Genomic DNA, 27816 nt, shown 5'->3' with positions numbered 1-27816 from the left:
ACGGTCCATACGCATCCAAGTCTTTTGATCGGGTCCAAGTCATCGTGCAATTGACAGTTCTAATTTTGTGTCCAAAGAGACAAGCTCATTGTATGTGAAATCCATTTTAGATGGGACTGTGAAAATATTTTCGCATGACTAAGGAATCGTGATTTTATTCTATCCATGGTAAGAAAAGCCGTATAAATACATTTTTTGCTAGGGCTGTGAATCGATTAAAATTTTCAACTGGTTAATCAAAAAGTTTCAATTGATTAATTGGCATTAATCGAATTTTTATCGACTATTTTTGAACGCTAAACATTCATCACAGACGTAGTATTGGTAACAATATAATATTAATTGACGCTATAAAAATATATTTCACTCATTTCAAGCACCTATTTTCTAGATGTGAACAAATATTGGAACAGATTAAGAAATTCTGGACACCCGTATGAAGCAATTTAATATGCTGAACATATTTTGTCACACACACACACATATCCTGGAATTTCTTAACTCGGATGTTGTTTTTTTAGAAAATCGATTATGTTAAGTTAATCACCGATTCCGAAACAATTTTTAATCTTCATACTGTCGCTTGTTTCCTTTAGAAAGTGTAGGAAATATCTAAGAGGGGGTTTCGCTTTCAAATTGTACTTGTGTGGGGGGGGGGGGGGGTACATGTACATGTTCCCCGAGCGCTAAAACTGATGTTCACATTGGAGACAATATATATATTTTGAACTTTTTATATTTTAAAACTCTAATCCAACTCAGTTGGGAACTGAAATCCTTCCAGTTTTCGTTGAATCGACTTGGGATTTGCGAATCCCAAAAAATTTGAAATTATTGATTCAATATTTAAAATATTTTCACTTATCTAAAATATTATGCAGAGGAACATCATTTAAGTCATCTAATCCGTTTCGTCGTGTAAATAAAGTTAATTTACATACTTTTAATGAAAATTTTAATTGAATTTTAATTGGATGTTGATCAACTCAAATAAGATTTTTAACTGCGATTAACAATTGATTGATCTGTAATTTCTGATACATTGATCTAGCTGAAAACACAACCAGATAAACATTGAGTGTTTATCTGGTTGTGTCAGTTTATGAAGTGGAGAAGGACAAAGCCTAGGGTAAACGTTTAACGCCTTAATTGCTAGTGTTTCTCTACATTACTTACGACGTATGCAAATTTAAATTTTCCTGGTTATTTTACTGATGCGGCTTATACGCCGGGAAGGTATAGACCCTGACGCTGCAGCTGACTGCTATGTTGGCCCTCGAACAGAAAGAAAGTTGGCCAGCCGTAGCCTATAGCCGTAATATTACAAGGATTCCTTAATTGTTAATATTTAAATTAATAGGGTTAGATCGGAGTTATGCGTGGTTTATAGAAGGAGTTAAATAGTAATTTTATTTGAAAAAGGGATATGTAAATTATATGTTACTTTTATGATGCGTGTTTGAACTTTTTTTATTAAGGTTACATTATAAGCAGGATCCACTATATTTAAAAGAAGTTTGCAAAATTTTGCCACATGCTTATTGAAAGTGAATAAACTCTTTTCTAGCATTCACAGAGCTGTCGGAAAATTATGAAATTATAATTATTTTTTGTCAGGTATGGCATTGATACATCATTTCACAAATGTTAGTGGTAGGCTTACGTAGTTGCTAATAATAGCATGTAGGCTATAACTGAAATTATCATCGTAGACACAAATATACATCGTAAACTAGAACATCTTCATGCATCGACCATGTGAAATCATGACGTACAGATCTCAACAAAGAACTTAAGTGATTTAGGTCTATAAACTTTTTACCATCATATAAAAATTACATTATGGTAAATTATATTTCTATTATTATATTTATCTTCCGTGATATTAATCGTAAATGACTGATTCGATCGAACAGTTTTATCATCTTTCAAGTTCCAATATACTATTGCCTAATTTCTAGTAGAATTGTCTCTCATCACCAAAAAGAAAATTCAATTTAATGCACGTTTTCTAGTTATTAATATTTGATATAGGCTTAGTCATTTTTCTGATGCAATTGGAACTGTTCTTCAAAAGATAATATTTTTCAATGATTATAATGTAGTTTTAGATAACATAAATGTTAAATTGTGTGAAAATTTTCAAATCAATATTGCTTTTGATTGAAAAATTTCAATCGAATATAAAATGTTTGATATCGCTTCAATTTTTCAGACTGGATTTATGATTTTGATTTTATGACGCTTACAAATATTGTGTTATCTACACGTCTAAAAAAGTTTTGTTCATTTAATTCCCTTACGTGTTGTAGAGCAGTGGTTCTCAACGTTTGGAAGACCGCGGCCCGGTTGATTTAATTTTTGTGAGTAGAAGGTCCGGTCATACACACGACTAATGGAAAATACATGAGGAAAAATGAAACAGCATATCACACTCACGGCCCGGTTTGACTGATGGCAGGTAACGGACCGCTGTCCGTATAGAGCAGTGCTGGTCAAAAAACGGTATCCGAGGAATGTGTTTCAGAGAAAAGCAGAAATTGAAGTAAGAAAATAGCGAGCGATTATGATATGGATCTGGGGAATCCTTCAGTTCCTCGATGTTTCACCAAAGGTGTCTTCGGGAAAGTGCTATTCGGAAAAAAAACTGTTTTAGAGATCTTACTACAGATGATGCGTGCTGTGATTGGTGGCAACGCAGTGGTATCCCAGGTTAATAAGACATTTTTCATTTGGTTAATAAGGCATTTTTCATTTGTTTCAAAAGATGGTTAGAGGTATCGCGAGTTCGATACCCCCTCAATTCTTGTCAGAATTTTTCCCGACACAGTGGTAAAACAGAAACGGCACCACGACCACACAGCTCATTGCTACCGAATGAAGTCCCTCACCGAGAGATTACTTCCAGTCTAATTAGTTTTCGTGTACAAAAAAAATGGCCGTTTTATAACAAAAATTCTCAAATTGCAGTACTTCATAGCATGTACACAAAATCCTCTAGAAAACATCATTTCATAATTCTCATAAAAGTACATAATAGACTAGTTAATTTACTTTTTGTTGTTGTTGTCACATGCACTACTCATGTCCGGCCTTAAATGGAGGGAACCTGCATGGCAACTCTAACATACGTATTACCATATTCAGACTAGTATAATGTGAATTATTGAATGCAATTTGAATGAAGTAGTTAAATTATAGTATTGATCAAAACCTTGAGAGCACGAAATCAGGCTAAAACATTGAGCCCTCTTTAGTGCTTGAGCGTAGCAATTTAGAAAAGTTCTGACGAACTTCTTTTCATATGTGCAATTCTCAGTGTGTGTGTGTGTCAATATTCAACAAAATACTCGGTTTTTTAGTCATGCCACACACAATATATCCGTCTTTGGCTGTAATTTAAATCCAGATTATTTTCCCAAACATAGTGTCTAAACGGTAGTTTTATATTGAGAAACCTCTCTACGGGAGACTATTTAGTTATCTATAATCATTGATAGAGAAAGCGGTGCTTTTTTCCTTTCCTATCGGAAAAGAAAAACTTGCTCATACCCACTTCCCTCGAGAGGGTATCAAATACAGCCCCGATCAGTTATTATAAGATTTCTAACTGCCAGAGGTCCTACAGACCTCCCCCCTCCCGCAATTGTGATATTTAATCAGTACTGTAATGAGGTTTGGTCTTTATAACAGCATATTTTTTTAAAAATTCCATGCGATTTCGACTATACACCCATGCTTTTTATTTATCCACCCAGTTAGCACGCAAACCAATCAATCTTTCCTGAGTAGTAGAGATATCTATAGTAATTCGGAATCTGGTTTAATACGTGAGTGTCGATCTCACAATTATGTGCAATAAATGACTATACCGTGGCAATAATCTAAATTTGGATGTAATTTAAAACTGATGCGATATAGCGTGAACATCCGATGGAATCGACGTGAAAACTCCAAAAAATGAAATAACTTGTAAACTCTCTGAGTCCTGGATTACACTATAAAAGTTTTGTAAAAGGGCTTTTATAAAACTTGAAAATTACAACCAATAAGCTGATTGGTTACATTCGTGCAAATGCAACTGATCAGTTAATTGGTTTTATAAAAGTTTCGTAAAAGTTCATTTATAAAACTTGAAAAATACAACCAAGCCTACATTCGATACGCTATGTATGTTTGAATTGTGTATTATTGTTAAATCGTATTAAAAATGAAATTACTGATATTGATGCACTTATATTTTGGCACTTTATTTTTTTTAATTTCAATATTTAATATGTAAAATATTGACTTTAAGCCTTGGAAATCCAGAAAAAAAGAATATAAGGTTAATTTTTTAGAGGGACATTTCTAATCATGAGGTAAGATTTTTCAATATTTTAACGTATAAGAATTACAAGGGTTTCATTCGACAAAGCATGAAAGGTAAGCTTTAAATCTTGGACGAAAAACTCTAAAAGATAAAAAGATAAGAATTTTCATCACTTTAATTAAAGCAATTTTTTTCAAATTGCAGTAGAATGTTATAAATTTTTCGTTGTGTAACTGATGAATGTTGTGGTTAACCTTTGATCGCTAGTGTATATTCATATACATAATGCAGATCTATATATTGGCCTACTTATTATTTTTTGAAGAAGTTTGGATGCCTAACATGCACAATTTCCAGGATACCGTGAGCTAGAAAGACGTTATTCTGTTGCACGTGAGTGTTAGGATACGAGGCATTGTCAGTGAGATTTATAAAATTTTTATTTTTGGAAAGCGGGGGGTATGGTTGCACTGTGTGGGAGTGCAAATTTTATCAATTAAAGATAATTGGAGTGAAAGTACAGTATTTGAAATCAAAATATGGAAAATTGTTAACGTAATTTGTGTTGGAAGAATAGTGTAACACATTTACCCCTTTGATTGACAAACTTTTACTGCAGTGAGAGGGAATGGAAACGTCAAGTGAGAAGTATTAATTTACAAGTAATTGCAATCTTATTTTCAAAAGGGAACATTTCTACAATTACTAAATTTACAATAGAAATAAAAACATTTTTTCTCCGGAATGGACTGATTTACAAAAGGGGAAAATAGCCGCACAAGTAGCATAAGGGAGTGGAATAAGTATATTTAAATATCAAATCTTTAGTTCCTTGGTAAAGATGGAGTTATCAACATTTAAATTTTGGAAATGTTCTGTTTTGAAAGAACATTAGTGAAAATATTACCTTTTGATCTTTTGATCAAAATTGGAGAGGGTTAAGTCTGAAAAATTGGAAATTTCTACGACACCCGTTGATACCAGAAGGTTTCACCTAGCCAAGGAAGGTACCCTTACTACCTTATCATGAGTACCTCTACCTTTTCAACACGGCCATTCTGCATTGGAACCTCCCATAACGAACACTCCCGTTAGCGGACACCCCCACTAACGAATACTTTTTTTGAATTACGTGGATGGGACTCAATGTATTTTACTATCTATTAACGGACACTCCTCGTTAGGGGACAAAATTTTCACTCCCACAGGTGACCATTATCGAGAGGTTCTGCTGTAAAATGCGACTTGAAAATCGCTTATGAAAAATGTGCTATTTTGAAAAAATCTCTTAACGTATATATGTATAAGTAGGAAAACCGCTTTTTTTATGTTCCCTTTTTGAATGAGAAATATCAAAGTGAATGAGCAAGGTGGATATGTTCCCTTTTGGTAGAAACGACCCACTTTACATTGCGATTGCGACGAGAAATATTCCCGTTTGAGTAAACCTTGTTGCATGATCCGACGGAGCTCTTCTCGAAGATTCAGAAACCGTTGTAAAGTACATTTCGAAAAACATAATGGAAATGTTCTCTTTCGAAAATAAGCTTCTCAAGTGATCTTATAGTTTATTTGAAATCAAAGTGGCATTTTACACGTAATCCGTTTCGAATATCCGACAAGAACGGATTATTTTTGGATTTCGCTCCGTAGGCTACTACTACAATCTGACAAGTGACAAAAAAAAAAAAAAAAAAAAATACGGTGATTAAAAATATAAAAATAGTTTCTTTGGAAACTGAAACTAGAAAATCACAAAAATATAATATAAAATATATATAGTAGCCTACTACTAAATTACACATTCACCTCGTCCATATTCCTCTGCGGAACTTCTAACGGATTAGTACAGTTGGAATGTGCGTGTTCGTAGTGTGAGTCTAACGTGGTTTATTTCTGTGTAATGCTTGTTATAGTGATGTCATCTGCAATCAATTTTTCGAACTATGAATGGAGTGTAATGATTGAAAAATTGTATCGTTGTAGCCCTGTTGCTCTCTCTGGCGACACTATTTTAACTGGGAGATGGGCTCACATTCGCGACTCGAAGTTGGAACCACAGAAAACCAACTTCAGTTGACCACCACTGTGGTGGTGGTAGTAGGGTCCTCATGACGCGACTCCGTCACTATGACCACTCGATCACCACAGCGACTTACACAGTAGTCTACTGTATTTCAAATATACAACAAGAACGGATTATTTTCCGATTTCGCTCCGTAGGCTACTACTACAATCAAACAAGTGACAAAAATAAGGTGATTAAAAAGATAAAAATGGTTTCTTGGAAACTGAAACTAGAAAATGTTATCAATTTTTCCAAATCCCAAGCGATTCTTGGGATTTTATCAGAGTGGAGATATTATCAAAAGAGTTTTCCTATAATCTTTTCCGCCTGGCAGTCGAGTGGTTAGGGAACTAGCTTCTCACTGTGCAGGTCTGGGTTCGAATACCGATTCGGGCATGGATGTTTACTAACACTAACAAATTCCCTGGACGGATCATGCTGATCCCTTGGGAATACGTGAGGATCACGTTATTATTATAATCTAGTTGTAATTGGTGAGACTTTGACCACTGGTTTTCACTCCTGAAATCTGTCATCTGTCCGTGTTTTTCACAATACCTTTGCTAAATTGTCGTGGTGAAAAACATTTTTATCATATTCGCATGCGTTAAAAACCATAGATGAGATCTATAAAATTTGGAAAACATGTGTGACTTCAACAGTTATAAAAGTCTTTAGAATCCCAGTTTTGGAACATTGAGAGATAATTGTTTCAACAAGTTTAATCAATTAATTTAGGGTTGGATGTCCAGTTTCATTATTTCCCCTGTCCGGAATAAAGGACGGACAGCAGTGTTTCTCAACCTGGGGCTATATGGCCTCCCTTGTGGTACTGGGATATTTTAAGGGAGCAGCGAGTAGAAATAAAATGGGAGGGTGGGCATGACTGCCAGCTAAGGGACCCAGAGAGAGCTGTGAAAATATTTTCAGTTGTGAAGAAATTAAGTCGACGAGGGCTATACATACATTATAGCGAAAAGTTAACAAATACTAGCCGTAGAGGAATTTACACTTTAACACACAAACTGAAAGGTATAATCGCTGACAATTATAAAATCATCTCATACAACCAGTCCTCGTTGTCTAAGTAAAAAAGAGAAAAGGATTTGGTCGCTCAGAGCCTTTTATTGTGTAATTTAGGTGGTCGTGTCAGAGCACGACAATATTTACCTTGGTCGCACAGAGCACATGACCTTATTTTCATCTGTCCGCAGGTGTAAAAAGGGACTAGGGTCAGTTGGTCTTTGTGCGTAAACATTTTTGCGGATAGGCGAAGATGGAAGAAATAATTTGCGGACGGGCGATATGTAAATAAATAGGAGAAATAATTTGCGGATCGGGAAAAAATACATAAACGGTATATAGACTTAAGAGGCGTTTTTTTTTCGGCCCGAAAATATACCGAGAAATAGGATTTTCTGGATGTCATGCCGAAACGAATCTTTGGAAAGAAAAGGGACTTGTCTCCTCCGGGAATCGAACCTGGTTCCCCTTGCATACCGGGCAAGGGCGATAACCAATACATCAGACACATTTTTCATTTCCTTATAACATGCATTATTAGCGTGAAGCGCTGAGTGGAGACATTTTGTCCTCACTTAACTACAAAAATTCTCGCCCAGGTGGCGATAGTAAAAAGAGATGTCTTTTTCGCCCCAAAATATACTGATAAATAGGATTTTGCTGTAGTTAAGGGAGGCCGTAATGTCTCCACTCAGTGCTTCACCCTAATAATGCGTGTTATAAGGAATGAAAAGTACGTCTTTGGTATATTAATTAGCTCACTTTCCCGGTCTACAAGGGGATCCGGGTTCGATTCCCATAGGAGGCAATTCAATTTTCTTTACTAAGATTCGTTTTGGCATAGCATCCAGACGTAAAATCTAAAATTATGTAACGGCTATGAATTGGGCGAAATGTTCCGTGGACCAGTGGTTGATGAACACTGATTTACATCATTCTGTAAGGGTGAAAAGAAAAAGTAGGCTACGGTTTTTTTAGACATAATGACGAACAAATGTATACCTACAATACTGTATTGAAAATTTATTTTATTCATACAGTAAATAGGATCAAACTTGTCGCATGTCGTACTTTGCTCATCACTGTCTTACGCTATTAATATTGATGTAGTTTTTCATCTTTGTGATACTTCTCTCATGCTAAAGTTGATAGTTAATGTTTCGTTGAGAACTTTTATGAAAACACAATCGATTGCTTAGAATGTACAGTTTTGTCGATGAACATTGCCAAAACTTTAATAAAATTGGAGGGAATAGGGGGCTCAGTTCCCTTACAAAATTTATTGGGGGCCTCAAATGGCTTCAGCCCCCCCCCCCCCCCCCCAGGTTCCGGCGCTTATTATAGTGCATCTATTTCAGCATTAAGAGAAGAATTCCTGTAGACTTTGGACCAATTCTATATTTGCTCATGTGCACGGGTTGCCGATTGCGGTAGTTTCCTGCATTGGTACAGAAATTTATATCCGAAACGACAATTTACGTCTTCTGCTATGGGTACCAGACTTGTGCTATACTTTGTTAATGAAATTATTTTACTCTATATCTCAGAAAGGTGTGTAGAAGATAAAGGTATAGATCTCGTTCAGACAAACCACACAATACTCTATTTATATGAAAAGACTTCTTCAGTTTTAGTTATCGGTCCAAAAATGCTGTGTTGCATATTGCAGTGTTGCGAGGTATAAAAGGCATATTCGTGTTTAAACTTGCGGCTGTGTATAGAGATGACACTTCCTCGACCTGTTTTTTTCCAGCGATTCTAAGCCATTGCCTCATTTTTTTCCCTTGTCAAAAAAAAAAATGTCAATTAGTATAACGTATGTACTATGAGTACGCACTGATCAATTTGTCATGAAGGTTGAAACAGTCATAAAAAAAGAAAAATACTGTATGTTTAAGATAACTAAAAATTGGAAAGAAAACTTTGTTTCTCTCCATGCTTCCGTCTCTATTGCGAGATGCTTACGGCATTTTACGTTGTGTTTACCCGAAGAATTCCTTCCAGACCCGGCCCGATGGAATAAAGTAACTCTCAAAACTCAGGTTATAGAGTTTTTGAACGGGGGGAGAGGGAACTATTGATTTTCGATGGAAAATCCATGACGGTTGTAGTCAGTGTAAGATCATCTAGAAGTTTTAATACCTGAAAGCACACAAATACACTGGCAAACTCTTAATCCCATCGAGAGCAAAATGCGCTACTCGAGTCCGAATTTCTCCGTTACGAATTAGAAAATTGAAACGGAGGCGAAAGTCAATTACTTAAGCCCCGGGGACAAAGTTATCCTATCGGAAAACGTGGATTTTCTTTTGTGTATTACACTGAAACATATAAGGTAGAAAAATGTGTTTTTCTTCTCTTTTCACACAAGTTCATTGAGAAGATCATTCGACTTGGTTTCACGCAAAAAAAAAAAATCTCAGAAAACTTAATTTAAGAAGAATTTTTCCACTTGCTTTTACAATTTATCCTTGCAGTTTCTGCCTTTCCCCTCATATTTCTTCGTTACAGAGTAAAAAAGTTTTGCTTTGATAAGACTCCAATAAATTATACAGGGTGTTTCAAAAAGAATAATCCGATTTAAAAAAATCATAACTATTCAGCTTTTAATCTGTTTTGATCGAATAATGTATAGGTAGAAAGAGGGAAATCTCGAGTTTCACACAGTTGCCGACAGGTAGCGCTAACGCTCTTCCTTCGGCCGCCACTTCAGTGTTTGTCAAGACTGCACAACAGAAATCGTCTTGTGTTCTAAGCTTCGCGAAGTGTGAGTCCGTAACAATAGTTCATCGTGCTTTTCGTCGACAATAGCCTGGTGTTGAACTTCCTACCGCTCAAAGCATTAGGCAATGGTATAAACAATTCCGAGACTCGGGTTGTCTGTGTCAAGGGAAATTCCCTGGCCGTCTTCGCATGTCAGACGAAAATGTGGAGCGCATCCAACAGTTTCGCACGTAGTCCACAGAAATCCACTCGCAGTGGATGTAAATATGCTCCCATAAGTTTGGGACGAATTTGACTACCGTATAGACATATGCGGTGCATCCCAAGGTGGACATATTGAGCACCTCTAATTTGGTTTGTAAAAAAAACCTTTATGATTAGCTATTCATTCATTCCTTTATGATTAGCTAGATTTCAAATCGAGAGATTCTTTTTGAAACACCCTGTATATAACCCTTAAATACTGTTACGAAACATCACAATGTGTACGAGTCAATTTCAAGTTTATTTAATTGCAGAATTTATCGAAAAAGATGGTTTTTTACCATACCGGATATTTTTTTTAAAACAAAGCAAGTCTCAGAGATAATAAATGAATAGGGGTATTTTTATTCTGTATTTATTAATTGGGGTATGTATACATAAGCTATTTTTCGACATGGTTTTCATATTCATTTAGACGTTTATCTGATCACACGAAAATCTCTCCCATCAGTATCGGTTGGTTAGGGACCAATCTAGGTTGTGATGTCAATGGGAATTGAGTCAGTGAGATAATTTATCATTACAATTTTATGCAGGAACATCAGGGCCGGACTTAAACCGGTGTGAAGAGTGCGATAGTACCGGGCTGTAAAACTGAACTTTTTTCAAAACTATAACTGCGTTAACGTTAAAAAGCCAGAACTTGAAGTTCTGTCGATGTATTGATGAAAAATATGTTGATGTATTAACAGATACTACAAACACTTAGACATTAACATAACACATAGGCTATCGCAGTGAATTCTCCCCCCCCCCCCACATCATCCTTGAATAAGGGCCTTGATTTTTGACAGGACCCCAGACTAAGATTTCTAGCTGACACCTTATAATTATTGATTTTCAAGAACATTTATAGTTTTAAATATTGGTAAAATGTAAGACCAAATACCCCAGAGCAGTGTCCTTAACGCATGGACCCACTTGGGCACGTTCCGGGGGCCTCAAGTGCAGAGGCCCTCACGGAAATTCAATCTGGTTAAAATTTTTGAGATTAAGAATGTAAACTGATAGGCAGGCATTTTTAACCAAGTACGGCAGAGACCTTCAACCTTTTTCTAGTCACGAGCACTGCCCATATCCATCATCAAAAGAAGAGCACCTTTTCGGAAGTTTGACATACTGAACGCATCGAATCAGGATGATTCTAATCCTTGAATGCAATTTGTACGAAGTGTTTAATCGGAACGTTGATCAACTGCTCGCGAGCACGAAATCAGACACTGGTATCGAGCACTGCGATGCTTCAGAGAGCACCGTGGTGCTCGCAAGTAACAGGTTAAAGATGCCTGAAGTAGGGCCTTCGAAAAACATCACTTTTTCCGGGGGCCCATAATTCTCTTGAGACGGCCCTGCCCCAGAATCCTGTTAGTCTTTCCCATGGGGGGGGGGGGCATAGACTTAACAGCACCATGAGCCCTCGGGAAAATAGATTCTCTGGGCATGTCTCCGAATCAGACTTGAGGTACCAGCCACCCCAATTCAAAATATTTTTTCATATATTAGCCATTATTTAGTTTTACATGTTTCGTTAATATTAGTCTCCCTAATCACCTGAGACACACAGTGGGCTGAAAAACTGTTCTCGCACCGGGTCGCTAAATGACTAAAGCCGGGATTACACTATAGAAGTTTGGAAAGTTTGGAAGTCTCTCTCACGGACACATAGGCCTATATAAATTAAATCAAACATTGCACACATCGAAACTACTCCCGAGACGTTATGTTTAACGTTATGACTAACGTTATGTTTCGCAATTAAAACTTCATGCATTTAAGCTTCAAAATAACTATCGAACACGTAATATTAAACAATTGCAGACAACAATTACACTATTTTTTGATTTGGCTGTGATCATATTGAATCAATCTAAACATCAATCAAAACATATTTCAATTAATTTAAGAAAAGCCTCGTTTTCTTGCCACACACACATACAAAAAACGGACTTACCGAAGATTTTTCATCACCTCGCTGCTTTGCAGCTACGAGCAGGCTAAATGTGTGGTCCTTATATCTATATATCTATAATTTTATTAAAATCTCCGCTCAAAATTCAAGAGCTCTCCAACTATTAAACTTATCATATGTAGGCCAAAAGACTATTCTGATTGACCAAGAGACCAGTGGGAATTTTATGAAATTTGCGCCATAATATGAATTTATGGTCTTGGCGCCTTTCAACATAAACCAAGTTATTATGCGGGGCAATTTCAGTGTATGAAAAAGCGGATGCAAAGATGTTATTGCGACGTGGTAAATGAGCGAGAAAAAAATTGTTGTTTATACGATTAATGTCGGCCTATAATTGCTAAGGATTGAATATTTCAAGATAAAAATTGTGTGTGTGCGCGCTGTGGTGATGATGCACTCATATCAATAGGTTACTTTCAAACTGATTCACATAGGCCTATATATCACTAGAGCCTGGAAGTTTTTTTCAGGAACAATGTAGTAAATGCTTATTTTTGCCTATTTTCCAACTTTTTTTGCGAAAACGTTTGTTTTGAATTTTGCAAGTCATAAATGCCTAATTTGACATCGTTTTTTTTCAAGTTTGTTCGTGAATTTTAGAGGCCATATTCTGTAGAACTTGAATGTTTTGAGCATCAAGAACTTCAAAATACTTGATATTTTTAAAATCCCTATATCTCTTAGGGATTTAATTATTATCCGAAAGTTCCCTCTCCCACCCTTCTAACCCCATTTAAACGCAAATAGGTGTAAGTGCCTGAGAGATAAAAAAAAGTTGATTTTGCTCAGCATTAACTTTGTTGGGTAGGAATGGATGTTTTTGTTTCAGACAACACATTGTATGTGTATAGCGACCGATCACTGCTCCAAGAGATCATCAGTTGATATCATGACTCACCTAGGCAGTGCAGGAGTTGAGAGGGCTCTGGCCTTGGGTCCCTTTTTATTTTTTATGCCACAAATGCACTGCAAACAACCATAGAAAGTAATTTTAGGTATTTAGTATTCAATTAAATTGACCAGAGACGCCCTCACGATCGTGTGACAGGTGCGACCCTACCGGGAATAGTTCTTTGAAGTACATGTCCGCATATTTGGTAACATGAATGAAAAAAAAAAAGTTAATATTTTTTTACAACAATAAAACGTTGTCGCTGTATCTCAACTATAAATATGATAATGAATTTTCTAAATAATGCAACAAATAAATGAGAATCATTCGTAACTCGAAAGAGCCCCGTAATCGTTTTCTCTTCGAGCTTCACGTCTGGTAATGCTGGCCCTGGAATCAACCCAATCTTGAGGGACCACAAACACTTTATTTTTGGCTTGAAATGAGTTTAATTTTGAAAATAATGCAGTTACTATAATGGAAAAAGTAGGTGGAAAAAGTGCAACCAATTTTTAGCCAGATTTCGGACACTTAATATCTAGGCTTTTAGTTATTCTTCCTTTCTACTATTATAAATGGTTTTTTTAGTGCCTATTTTAAGCATTTTTAGTGCTTTTTTGCCTGTTTATTTTGACCATTGTTCGTGCTTAAACTTCCGGGATCAACATATCACATAAGATTGGTGAAATATTGTTAGAACATCTGCTTGGGTATAAAGTTTATCATGAAAACTGGAGGATGCCGATGAGACACATATAAAAGTGGAATTGCCGATTCATCCACTTCGGGCTGATGAAAACTGAGTTTCCAGTCGCCTTTTTAGAAACCCATAGAGACAACGTCACGTCAAAAGATGTGTTTATCTGTTGATATTAAAGATGTTGAGGTGTTTGACATGGTCCCCATATTTTGGAGCAGTGCCCCTAGGCAGGGGCCGCCAAAGATCTAGTTTTCACTAACTCCTCTATAGTGAATTTATACCGCGAAAAGGCAAAAAAATGATGAGAATCATCTCGGACCCCTGGCCTGGAGTCCTGTCCGCCCCACCTTTGTGGGAGGCATGCTGTTTGGGTTTGACTGAACGGAACTTGGAGAATTTGTGACTGAATTGCTATTGGATTTAATGATAATAAGAAAATTGGAACAAGGAATTTAGCTAGGTTATACAGGGTGATTCCATAATTCCTCTTACCACATTTTACTGGCGAACAGTTAATCCTTGAGGCATACTTCTAATTAGAAAAAGTATTCAAATAACATATAGAATTCAGATGCGTCATTCCTCTTGTTTTTATTCATTTTTTCTCAGCCACCTCGTTGGGCATTTTGCCTGTTGTGGCGTTGTATTTGTATTCATGTTGCAAGAGGTTGTAATAGCTATTGAAGTATAAAAATTAACTTTTTATACGAACACCCTGTCCTCAAAATCCCAATTAGAAAGTTTTTGCCCTGCCTCTCCTGAGGCCAAAAAAAATCACGTCTCTAAGTGCAATATTTGCTGAGATATTTTAATTCAAAATCGCGGGGGACAAAAGTTACGGAAGAACAGCATAAATTAATGGAAAACGGCTTTTTCCCCTAGTTGATTACGGTCTTTCTTAACTTTTTCCAGATTTGAATTCAAATAGCTCAGTGAATATTGCACTTAGAAACTTGGAAATTTTTTTTGTTGGCCTCAGGAGAAACAGGACAATATAATATTTTTCTAATGAAATTTTTGAACACATGCTGTCCGTATAAAAAGTAAGTTTTTATATTTAAATAACAATTATAACCCCTTGCAACAGGAATCACGTATCTGAGTCAATTGGAGTTATTAAGGTTAATTGGATACTTCATTGAAAGTATACTCTAGGATCAACGGTTCGCCAGTAAAATGCAGCAAGAGGAATTATGGAATCACCCTGCAGATGAAGCTGTCTCTGTATATTGAATACTACAGGACGGAGAATCAACGTAGGTTTGTACACTTCACGTAGGCTATATATACGTAAAAAATGGCGTTCAATGAAATCACTTTTTTTTTCATGCAGTCGGAGAGAGAAAGACACTTCTTTCAATTTTCTCAAGTTGGAATCCGATAGATCTTCCATCAATTATCAATGAAGTCTACTAGAAATGTGATAGCATCAATTCTAAAATACTGACCTTAATACATCACCGCAAAGTGGCCACTTTTATCTGCTTTAGAAAACGTGATATTTTTGTCGTATACATATTTCGGAGTAGTTCAGTTGTTTAATGCTTTGTCGACCTCACTTTTTTTATTCATTCGCTCGTTATGGTCCACTAACTTGATATATTATATATAAGATAGTATTTCAAGGTATCTTTCTGTTCGAGTTGGATCTCATTACGTGAGACCGACTTTTTTACAGGGGCGAAGCAATTCGTGGAGTTAAATTTGGGTTTTTCGCAGAAATTTAATCCACAGTTTTAAGGCGTTAGCTTTAATTTCTGAAAATCTTTATGCTATTCACATTAAAAATGATAAATCGACACCACCTAATGAATTATCATGGCTTAGGTTCATTTCGATTTTATGATATTTCGAAGATCAATCGAGGGACCGATTCGAGAGCAAACTCATCACCTCAAAAACGTTGCTTCTGATTTGCATACAAGCACTCGGCTTTATTTTGACCAAGGCGTCTGACATGTGCGGACGTAATTTTCCGCGGAGCAACCGTGGGTTAAGATTTGGTGGTAAACTCAAGTGGTATCACAGGTCAGCGTGATAGTGGGTATACTTCAGTGGTTCTCAAACTTTTGCCACTAGCGGCTCCCTTTCCTTACTCACCATTTAACCATGGCTATCCAGAATACCATCAGCAAGAACCCACTTCACAGCGATAGCTCACCTCGACGATGTAAATTTGTACATTTAAGAGCCGCGGCGCACACTTCGAAAAACACTAATATAATGTATAAATGATATTTTCTGAAGAAAGTGTCAAAACGTGTTAGAATTCGTGTTTTTTTTTTTTTTTTTTTTTTTGTTATTTGCCTTTAATGTCGGTTCTTTTTTGTGTGTGCGCGTTAGTATCATAGGCAAAGGATTCCAATTTCGTCATGCTGATTTGTCTTTTTACAACTGAAATAATAACGAAATGTTTGTTTTTAAAATAACGCATAGACTCGAATACATAATAATACTGCGTTGAATAATACATAATACCTACGTCGAATCAAAAGTCTGATACAGCATTAATTGCAGATTTATTCACTCATGATTTGGGTGAATAAGATGATAAGAAAATATGTTTAAAATTGATTTTAAAAGATGTTTAATCTGGCAAGCAGAGTAGTTGGAAAGATCGCTCGATTTCACCTTTCGTTCTAATGTAGGGGAGACCGAGGCTTTTTGTCACACGCTTAATTTCACAGTTTGTGCATCTAGTTAAGGGGATTCTTCCTCCTAGTATTCATCTGCTTCAGACATAACCGTAAATTTTTAGAAAGATTTTTCTGAATTTTAACTGGATTGGTAATTTTTCGTTATCTCGGTTTTTGTTTTATTTAAATGGTATGCCTTTATTAGTCGATTTTATCGCGTATGTTTATTATAAAGTAATGTATAAGCTATTATTTTGCATAGTTGCAAACTTCCCCGTTAACAAAAAAAATCGTTGATGGATTAAGTTTTTAGATATATGGATCTGGGGACTGGTTACCCCAGACGAAACGGGATTAGTTGTCTCATATGAAAACTTACCCCTAAGGGAAATGCAGTGTGTTAGTTTGCCTTCACTTTGTTGATTTCTTTCAATATGTATGGAAAATGAAAGAATAATACTAAACTATAGTGAATTTATCAACTTTATTTCAATGTAGCGAGATAAATTACAGTTTCAGAGAACATTTTGATATATGACCTCAGCGTTGATTCCAGAAGCGAGTCTAGGGGCACGAAGCCCGAACTCTTTTTTTGTTTTTGGAGCCCCTTGAACCGGGGCCTTTGTGATGTTCATTTTTCCCTCTTACCGAATAGGTGAGAAGGAAAAATCACGAAGACCCCGATCCCGTTAGATAATATAAGAATTATCTAACCGAAGTCAGGTATTTATTTATTATTATCAAACTTAATACAGTATTATTTTTTATTATTTATGACCGAAAATATCATCGTTTGTTTTGCAAAGTTGATCTCGGATAAGAACAGTGAAATGTGCAGATTTCCGCATACAAGAATACCCTGACTTACTCCACCCCGAGTTACGTGATTTTCTGCGAAAAATGCACATTTATGAAATTCAATCATAATCACGAGATTATTTCTGAGATAGTAGAGCGTTCTGAGATTATTAAGTAATAATCAAATAAAGAATTGTTTTATTTTATCAGGACGTAGTATGGGATGAAACTACATTGTTTTTTAGGAGGCTATAGTGGCCTACGTAAAGATGAAAACTTCGCTGGGATTTAGAAATGGAATTCCAAAGCTTATTTGGTATCTGCAATTTTCACAGTGGTATCTGCTGATTTTATACCTCAAATCCAACGCCAGTTTAAAAATGTAATTTGTTCAATGTATTCATCTTTGATGACAATGCACTTGGGTCTGTAACTTTTAATTAATTTCAACTCATGGTTGAAAGTTGTTTTCTTGATTCCAAACACAAGGAGCTCTTTTCGTCCGATGTGTCAAGGTATTATCGAAACATCAAAGCGCTTAACACATGACTTTCATTTGTACAGATTTTAAGGGAAATCTGCACAAAATACTGTCTTTTTCACCAGATTGCAATAACAACGCAAGTTAAATTTTATGAAACCATAGAAGAAAAACCACAGCAATACGGTTATAGTAAGAAAGAAAAAGAGGTGTTCTTTCGAAAATTTGGTCCCAATTAATTAATGTTCATATGTATTTATTTCTTTGGAAAATTGTACCCCGACTTACGCTGGTGTCGTCGGTCCCACATATCTTGTAACTTCGGAGAGTTTTACTGTATTTTTAATCGTTATAATAACATCGTTAAATTTATGCATCAAAATTGATTTGAGATATAATAATTTCATTCAATATATGCAATCAGCCGTTTTCTCGAAAAATAAATAAAAAATATTTGGTTGAAATATCACTATTTTTTTATGTATGGAAAGATTATTTTTGACATCATACCAACATTTGCATATTCTATTGTAGTCATTTGACAACTTGGTTGATTTCTTTTCGTTATTTAAAGAAAAAAATAAAATTCGAATCAAAATGGAAAAAAATACCACATAACTCTATACAGAGTCCGAAATTCCGTATACGTATATATATTCTGCCGTTTTACTGCTAAAGAAGATGACAATAAACATAGAACCTATTTATACGAGCCTATGTTAAGCAACCATGCCATTTATCAAAAGCAATTGTAGAGCCCAAGTGGTGGAATAACGTATTTGCGGATTTGCTTGGCATACAAATACTGTATAGTACTGTATAACTGCAATTTTTATGTTTATGGATATTATCGTTTGTTGCTATCGATCTACTTTGTTTGTCAACAAATAACTGGTAATATGTATAGTTTTTTTTTTTTTTGACCAAATCCATCCATAACCATTCATTTTTACAAAATTTAATATTTGAAAAGCTGTATATTTGCTTTCGAATGATAAATTTTGTTTCTTTTCTATTTAAACAGCAATTTGTTTCATAGACTGAGTTTCTTCTTCAAGGCAGAACTTGATTCATGGTGCACCAATAGCGTGTTTCTATTTACAATGGAATCGCCTCCTCCTAGTCGAGTCATTGGGAACTCTGAACGTGGCATTCGCCGACCCAAATGTGCAAGGTAAATAGAACAATTTTAGCAATTATGTAAAAATAATCTTAATAACAATTATAGTTTTTTAGATTATTCTAAAGATCATTTTCTCTGATCTTCAAGGTGCCGAAATCACGGTATTATTAGCCTACTGAAGGGGCACAAACGACACTGTCGTTTTCGAAATTGCACCTGTTGTAAGTGCATGCTTATCGCTGAGAGGCAAAGAATAATGGCCGCACAAGTAAGTACAGGGTGATTCCGAAAGAATCATCCCATTTCAAAGTTATATACTTTTTTAAAATTAAAAACACATAAAAATGATAAGGGAATGTAAAGAAAAAGTATTGAAGATTGATCGATGACGCGAGTGTGTCGTTTATGAAGATCTGGCTTAAAAGTGAAATGGCGAAAATTATCAGAAAGCTTTTTGTGTTCTTCCTTTTGCATGATGTCAGCTGGTAATCATAGCCTAGCGTAAATTTTGTATAAAAGCATCATATTTATTCCACCTACCGACGGCTCAGAGTATTTATCGGTAGTATCAATAATTTGGGGATATTTTCTTAAACAAAAATGCTCAAGGCAACCTGACATGTCTGCAGAGAATGTATGTTGAAAGAGTGAAAGAGACGTTCCTATGCAGCCCGAAAAAATCGACTCGTTGAACTAGTCGAGAACTGGGTATTCCTTAGTTTATACTTTTCTTTCAAACCGAGCACAAATCCGGTCCATCATGGGCAATTTACTACCGAATGAGTTGTGTCGGAAATGTGGATGTTTGCACCTAACAATCTGAGTGCGTATATAGTGTTGCGTCTGATTTTTCAGTGCTGCCATCTATATTTCAAAAGTGGAGTGAGTGAAGTGTAATGATTGAATATTTGTACCGTTTGTAGGCCTGTTGCTCTCTGTGCCGAGACTTTCTAACGGAGAAATCGACTCGCCTTCGCGCCTTGAAGTTGGAAACCACAGAAAACCAAGCAGACTACCATGGTGGCACAAGTGGGGTTAAAATCCGGGACCTCGCGATACGAGTCCGTCACTATGACCACTCGACCACCACAGCAGCCTTCAGTTTATACCGGAAACAAATGTGTTTCAAGATATTTAAATTGCCCAATTTTAAGGCGCTGCAGCTTAGTGATGAGCTACAACGCGCGCGCGACTGAAATACTTGCTTTACATGCAAAAAGCTGTGAACGCAGACAATTTTTGCACTCAATAGCACTAGACCGTGATTTGCAAGAATTTTCATATCACCTTGACTTTATATGCGTTACTAAAGGAAGCAATATTGAAACATTTGTAATGCAATCTTAGACAGTTTCGCTTGATATTTATGTTCATTACTTATACTTATGTATTACTTGAATTATTTGCATAATTTTGAAATTAGATGATTCTTTTGAATCACCCTCTATTTCTCAGTTCCTTCTCAGTTTTACTACAAAATATACAGTGTAACTACTTCCCACATTATCACAGACTTTGTTATTCAGAAATACTAGAATATGATACAGATTTAGCATGAAGACATCAACCCTCTGAATGGTTTTTAAAATTTCCCTGATCCGCATTATAACTGCTATAGTGGAAGTCACTAAACCTTCTAGAAATTGATACCTGTTTTCAAGAAGAATATATTTTTTCCCTGTTGTAGTAATAAATGCTTTCCCCCAGGGACTTCTAAAATAATAATAAAAAACGAGAAAGATAAATACTCTAACTCTTTTGTATCATTTATTCTGTACGCATAGTTCTATATAATTCCGAAAAGATGGGGGGAAAATCACTGTCTGTCTCCTGTTATCTAACTTTCAACAAGAATTGACTCTACCCACGGGCAGTTAATTGACAGGACGGGGGAAGGGAAAAGATGTTATCGGGCAAAGCTCCATTGTACAGAGCCAGCTGGGTTCGGGATTGCCAAAATGAGAGGGTTTTAAGAAGACGAGATATCTCTCTGTGTCTCGCTCTCTTTCTCGGGATTGCAGCTGTAAGGATTAATAGCATTGTCATAAGAGTATTTCTCTGCAAGGATGGGAGGTCAAAATAGCTAATAACGGTTTGAAATAGTTAATTTATGAATATTTTTTCTGAGTAAGATATTCACTTTCATCCATCCATTCTGACATTCAAATTATGAAAATATCACGTTGTATATCAAGCGTAATTCAACATTGCATTAAAATCGATTAGGTTGCATTAAAGAGGGCTCAAGCTGCAGAAGATGCAATAGCGATAGGACTCAGAAGCGTAGCTACAGGCAAGGCTTTGCAATACCTACCACCAGGACCAATTTTCGGCTTACAGATGCCTGAAGAAACGACTAATACTGCAGCTAGTGAAAATAACGAACTAGTGAAAGACGATGAGAGAGACGATGAAAAGGAATTGAATCCGCACGGTAAGAAATATTTGAAAAATCTTAGGCAGGGATAAAACTTTAAAAATGCAACCAATAAGCGTATCGGTTACATTCAAGCAAATGTAACAACTATTAACCAATAGGCTTAATCGTTTTTTTTCCAAGTTTTGTAAAAGATTTTTTATCAAACTTTTATAGTGTAATCCCAGCCTTAAGCCTGGAACGAATTTAAAATTTACATTTAATCCTATAATAGTTAGTATTACTCTTTAAACGCGTTAGTTCTTTTTGAAGAACCCTGCATACAGCAGATGTGCACATATGCTTCATGTCCCACTTGACTCTCCTCCTCCTATTAGTCAGAACACAGTTCATGCACTGAATCTCACCTTTACACTCACTTATTTTGGCCCGGGCTCACCGCACTTCTTACACGCTTCTTCATTTTCACATTCACGCGAGGTAGGTGGCCGTATTGACAACAGCGAAAACACTGTAAGGGTCACAAGTACTCCTTGACAGCGACCCGTTGCCAGCCCACATATACTACGGCCCCCTGTATCACCTTCTGAAAAGGAGCCGGGATCCAGCTGCATAATCCAATTCTGCCCCTAGATCTTGTTCCAAATCTGGGCACCACTAATGTTATTTGTTTCTCGTTTACTCGACACACCTTCCGTACTGCAAGCTTCACCTCGTATTCGTGGACGTCTCCAGTGACCGCCATAAATAATTATTTTGGGGTCTGCTTTACTCGTTTCCGTCACCAGGAAAAAATCAGGAAAGATGTATGCATGGTAACTAAATTTGAAACTGAAATCATCCGTTTTCGTTGAATCGACTTGTTAGTCCTCTGCCGAAAAAATTGATCAAAATATCGACTCAAACATTTTAAATATGGCCATTTATTTCACAATGATTCATTTTTTCACATTTATTCACAATTATCAAATGGAACATAATTTATGAGCCATCTAAATCGGTTTCGTCGAGCAAATAAAGTTTATTTACATACTTTTGAGAAAAACTTTCGAATTTCAATCGGATCGATCGATTTAATTAACTCAACTAAAATTTTTAACTGCGATTCACATTTGATCACGGACCAGCCCGTTTTGGTATTACCCATTTTGATTTTTAACTGCTTGTAATTAGCCGGTTAAATGCAATTTTGCTGAAGATAGTTCCTGTTGAGCATTATTTGAAGAATTTGTAATGATTAAAAAATTTGCTGGTTTTTCCTAAATAATCAATTAAAAAAAATCTATAAAATTCCTTTATAAAAATAATTGTAAGTAATCATTGTGGATTTCTTCAATTACAAAAACCTTTTCCACGTATGACAAATTTAATTTATATCCAAAAAAAGGTCTACTACTTATTTTTATTTTATTTTATTTTTTTGGTAATAGGAAAACTAAAAAAAACTGCATATCTTTTTTTTTCGTATGAAAGGTTATTCCTCATCATAGACCAATAAAACGTATCTCAATATGACATAAAAAAAAGAAAACTTCTTTTCTGTCACTCAACTCTGTCTCTCGGGATCCGTGCTTATCGGAAGGCCTAGGGCAATCGGACTCGTCCAAGAGGTCCCAACCATCCCACGATTCAACTAATCGGATCTACGGTTACTTTATTTGCTGGATACTGCTACTCATTCGCTATCGATGGGGAAGACGGTGGAGAGTGGAGGCTCGAAATGGCAAATCCCGACTGTCCCTCGAGATTTGCCGGAACCACATCTCTTTGCTCAAAACTTCCGCAACTCCAGTCGATACCGTTTCCAGCTAATCAGCAATAGTAAGCCAAACAGTCAAGGGTTCTCGACGTTGGTTTGGGTTTATTAGAGAAATGCCGGTTCACACACATACACACAGATTTATTTCCCAAACCCTTTTCTCTTATGTCACAGTATGCGAGAATATCTCGATATACAATTTAGGCTCTCATTTCGATTTCCGATTCCCAATTCTCATTTAGTATATCTCCGAACTATCGTATACGCATAACAGAAATTTAGATTGGGGCAACGTCTCATGGAAAACTTCGCAGGATCACCAATTCATATCCAAGTAAATTTTACTTTTACAAAGAGTGAAAGTTACTTCGTAATGATTAGTAGCCTATAGTATACCGTAAAGTGGGGTGACTTGGTGACTGGCGAGGTGACTTCAGCACTGTTCTCATTTTTTTTTATTTTAGATGACGCTATAGTCGCTGAAAATGAAATAGAGAGGTGATTCCAGGTCCAGCCACCAGAGTAAGCCTAGATAATTTCCAGTTGTGCCCAAATCTCTCATATAGTTATCCAATCTCTTTTTACGCCTATTTCTATCGGTGTTAAATTAACCTGTGTTTTTAGGTTTCATGAAATCATTGCAAAACTGTTTACAGAGCTTTATGGTTACATCTTACACATAGGCTACTTGCTGACTACTACGGAATTTTACCGTAAAATACGGAACTACGGTAAATCGTAAAAACTAAAAAAAAGAGTCTGTTTTTTTTAGAAACTTCTTTTGTTCAAGGATTTCTTTGAATTCCATTATCTTATCGAGTACAAAATGATATCATCCAAAGACCGTATCTCCAAAGTATAAATATCAAATTAATAATAAATCCACCAATTGACATAAAAAGGTGCAGTTTACACTATAACTCATTATGGCGTCTTTTTGATAAGAAAATTCAAATTTTACTCAGAGATGGCGCTTTAAAACGAAAAACTCGCATCTCTATATGTAAAATTGATTTTCTGAGTCTGTCTTTGTGTATGTTCTTTATACAAATCTACACTTTCATACCAATCTTTGCCAAATTTTGTATGTGTACCGTGTACTAAACAGGCTCCAACTTGAACGATAGGTTACTTTAAAAGTTCCTCAAAGTTGGGCAAATGTCCGATAGGGTCAAAAAACTGTCCAGCAACGATGACTTTTGGAATATCTACTTTGGTTTCCTTGATTCCCAAACAATGGTTTGTCAATTTTTTCAATGCTCGCAGTGTATGTAGAAAATCCGGGCAGTGCCACGTATTACTGCACCCCCCCCACCCCCCACGCGGTGATGAATGTTGTCACTACGAAGAGGCTTGGTTCCAAAGTTGGCAGTTGGTATGTATGATCAAATTGCAACACAGCTCATCTTACACACTTAAGGAATAGAAAGAGTTTTTGGTCACGTTTAGTAAAGAAAAGTATAAAAAAATATTTTTGCGTATTAATTTTGAAAAAAAATAAGTGTCTATTTCAACCTCTCAGAAAAAAATCTGCAGATGAGACGCAATGGTATCTAGTCCGCACTAGGAAATTCCGAAGTTTTTTTTGCATGTAAAAGATTCGTGTATTATTCACAGGAAAATACGGTAATAGGTTACACGTATAATAATGGAATGTAAAACCATTTTGGTGTCCCTCCCCCACCGCCTTTCCAAAATTTTCTGTAACGCACCACCCATAGTCTCAAAATTATCTAAAGACAATGAACAAGACTTGTGCCACACACACACACAAGTACTTCTCTTCTCCGGTTCCCCCAATTCTTCAGATCAAGCACATTCGAACCAATCCAAGGCCAGAGTGCAAAACGAAGAGTCACGTTGTTCATCCTACCAGACCAGCGTACACCTCCCTCCCCCTTCCTCGAGCGCAGGCAAGCCCGAAGACGAACCCAAAGGGGCAAGTTATTCGACTTGTAAACATTATTTACGAACAGAAATACAAATAAATACAAGGCCACAACAGACAAAATGCCCAACGAGGTTTTTGGCTGAGAAAAAGATGCCCATAACAAATATGGATGTCATATATTTCTAAAATACAGCAACCCAATTAAAAATGCAATTATAAAAACTAAAAACTATATATACATGATAAAATATTATACAATGTCCACACAAAATATTTATGGTTGTCTTATATATATATTTTAAGTCCTGTTCCGTACGGCACTGTAACGTGTGCTCACATTAATGAGATTCGGCTGTGGATTAATTAAAATAAAATTACAAAATACAAGGTGACTGCTAAAAGGTTCCCGGCAGAGAGACCAGTAGACTTTTCTTTCTGAACACTAATATCCGAAAAGTCTTTTGTCCCCTTTTTGAAGTGCTTGATCAACGGTGATTCACCCCTTACGCGGCATTGACGAGATACTGTATTTCACCTCTTGAAAAGCCTCTTATTTTAGCATTAACAAGCCCAGATAGTTTGTAAAGTTGATTTCTCAATGGAGAACACTTTTCCTTATATCCCTTAGGTTTGCACCTGCTGAAAGTAATCCCACACTTAATTAAAATAGATATGGCATTTCGAAGAGAGTTCAGTGATTTCTTCTGGCCGCTCACAGGGTTAATAACTCGTGGTCCATCCTATCCATTTCGTTGAAAATTTTAAACACCCTTCCCCCCCCCCCCCCAGCCACCTGCGTTCTTCCAATGTAAACATATTCAGAAAATGAAGTCTCTCTTTATAGCTCAAGCCCCGTGTGCCAACGCACGCGTAACTCTTCTCTGCACCCCCCCCCCCAACCAAGTCCACTGTATGATGTCCCTCTGTAGGTATGATCTCCAAAATCTTACGGCATAATCCAGTTGAGGGTGAACTAAGCCTCGGAAAAGTGGAAGGATCATTTCTGGAGAACGCAAACACACCTTTTAAGAATGAAACCGTCCTAAATATATTCTATTCGCTTTTTCTGACCACCGCTGAACATGTTCTGAAAACCTAAGCCACTCGTCAATGAGAATACCCAAACCAGTGATCCTAGTTACATCCGGAATAATACCATTCACCACGAAGTGAAACGTGAGTTGTTCGAACCAAAACATGTGACCATGCATTTGTCAACGCAAAAACGATTAGTATCAAATAGTGCAATGTAATGAATTGGTGAGAACTATTGGTTCCTTGATTATTTTCGCACCTATACTATCGTAACGACAGCCCTGCTTCTAAGGAATATAATTCCATGACTAATCCCCAAATAATTAGTTTAAAACTGAAATACTATTTTTGGGAAGTATTGCGAAATTAACTCACTTTAAACCTCTAGTTTTGAAACTTTTTCTCTTTTTTTTGTTACAGAAATGTTGAAATCCAACGCAAATTCTAACGTTGATAATGGTAAAGAAAGTTACATTCAAGGTGAAACTCCATTGGACATAGTTCCAGTGATAGATTCAGAAAAATCTGTCAAGACGAAAAGGATAAATCGTAAGGAACGACATCCATCACCTCCAACCGGAAGACTTAGTCCCTGTGGTGTTCCGGCTGATTTTCGTCCAGGGCATCTTTCACCTATAAAAATAATGCAACGTATATTTCCGACACAAGAAAGGCGACTCTTGGAGCTTGTTTTGCAGGGCTGCAATGGAGACCTTGTTAAATCGATTGAACATTTCCTGTCTGCCAACGACGCGATGATGTTACGAGAGCAACCAGTCACTTGTCGGGCAACTGTAGCCGGTGGCCCCTCGTTTTGTTCAGCACCCAACGTTTCTATGACTAACACAGCTATGTTGATTCGAGGTAAAGTACCGGATGGAAGAGGAGGAATTCCTCATCAACAATGTGGATTGATTCCACACAGACTCACCTTAGGGTCGGTTAAGTCCGCTTTCACGCCTTTGACACCTCCTATAGCGCATCAGGGATCCCCATTTTGTGTCACGAGACCTCAAGCCGTCAATTACCATCAGCGATCAACTTTATTAGCCGACGCTCTACTTAACGAGGTTCCAGCGCCTCCGACAGCCACTCGATCCTCGACAATTTTCGGCTCCGTCTCTAGACTTACTGAACCAGTAAGTTGTCAACCTCCTATAACATCTCTCACTGCTTACGGACCAGTTCCATTTTCAGGACCATATGCTCTAGCATCTGGTTCACATGTACTTCTTCGACCGTACCAGGCGTGTCCTCCCGGTTGTATTCAGTGCCGTTCTGTTAGCATAAATACCGAAAATTCCACGAATAATGATTTTGGTATCGCTATGGACGACCTCACAGACCATTCTAGTCCAGATGCGGCATCACCTCCCAAAGAAACCGCTAGAGGACAACAAGCAGTTGATCTGTCAGAAAGATCTTGGCACGATAGTCCAACTAATGATCAAAGAATTTTAAAAAACTGAAAAACCATTTCTTGTTTTTTAGAAAGTGATAAGTTGTACAATATACGTTATGTCACTGAATGTAACTGTAAAAAAAAATTGATATTTAGCAATTAAATGTCTCCATTCTGTGTGTAAAATGTCTGTGGAATTCTATAATTAATCTATCTTTCTGATGAAAGTTTTATATGAACAAAAAACTTGTCTTCGGGAAATATTACCGTGATGCAAGTTAGTTTCTCAAAATTCTGAACGCTATTTCATTCAAGAAAAAATCTGCTCTCTAAACAATTCTGAAAAAAGTCTCAATGGC

The 27816-nt window shown here is 36.5% G+C and overlaps 1 protein-coding gene across 1 annotated transcript; it reads left to right on the top strand.

The window, feature by feature from the left end:
• On the top strand, window positions 1–27565 carry LOC149085167 (doublesex- and mab-3-related transcription factor A2-like). Its single transcript, XM_089233928.1, has 5 exons — window positions 1–168; window positions 18895–19044; window positions 19141–19261; window positions 21220–21427; window positions 26476–27565. The coding sequence occupies exons 2-5, from the start codon at window positions 18974–18976 to the stop codon at window positions 27522–27524; spliced, it is 1449 nt and encodes a 482-aa protein (XP_089090054.1). The 5' UTR covers window positions 1–168; window positions 18895–18973; the 3' UTR covers window positions 27525–27565.
• The last annotated feature ends 251 nt before the right edge of the window (window positions 27566–27816 follow it).

The sequence above is a fragment of the Pholcus phalangioides genome, unplaced genomic scaffold (assembly GCF_987345545.1).
Source record: "Pholcus phalangioides strain wild (caught in Gottingen) unplaced genomic scaffold, Ppha-v1.0 ptg000007l_1, whole genome shotgun sequence".
Taxonomy (NCBI): domain Eukaryota; kingdom Metazoa; phylum Arthropoda; class Arachnida; order Araneae; family Pholcidae; genus Pholcus; species Pholcus phalangioides.
Note: the sequence above shows the minus strand (reverse complement) of the source record. Positions and strands in the feature narration are given on the sequence as shown.

What these genes read in the sequence shown, in the direction of transcription:
- LOC149085167 (XM_089233928.1), top strand. Translation starts at nt 18,974, where the DNA reads ATGGAATCGCCTCCTCCTAGTCGAGTCATTGGGAACTCTGAACGTGGC. An exon ending in CGCCGACCCAAATGTGCAAG is followed by an intron (nt 19,045 to 19,140) that starts GTAAATAGAACA and finishes CTGATCTTCAAG; the next exon opens with GTGCCGAAATCACGGTATTA. An exon ending in AAAGAATAATGGCCGCACAA is followed by an intron (nt 19,262 to 21,219) that starts GTAAGTACAGGG and finishes AAAATCGATTAG; the next exon opens with GTTGCATTAAAGAGGGCTCA.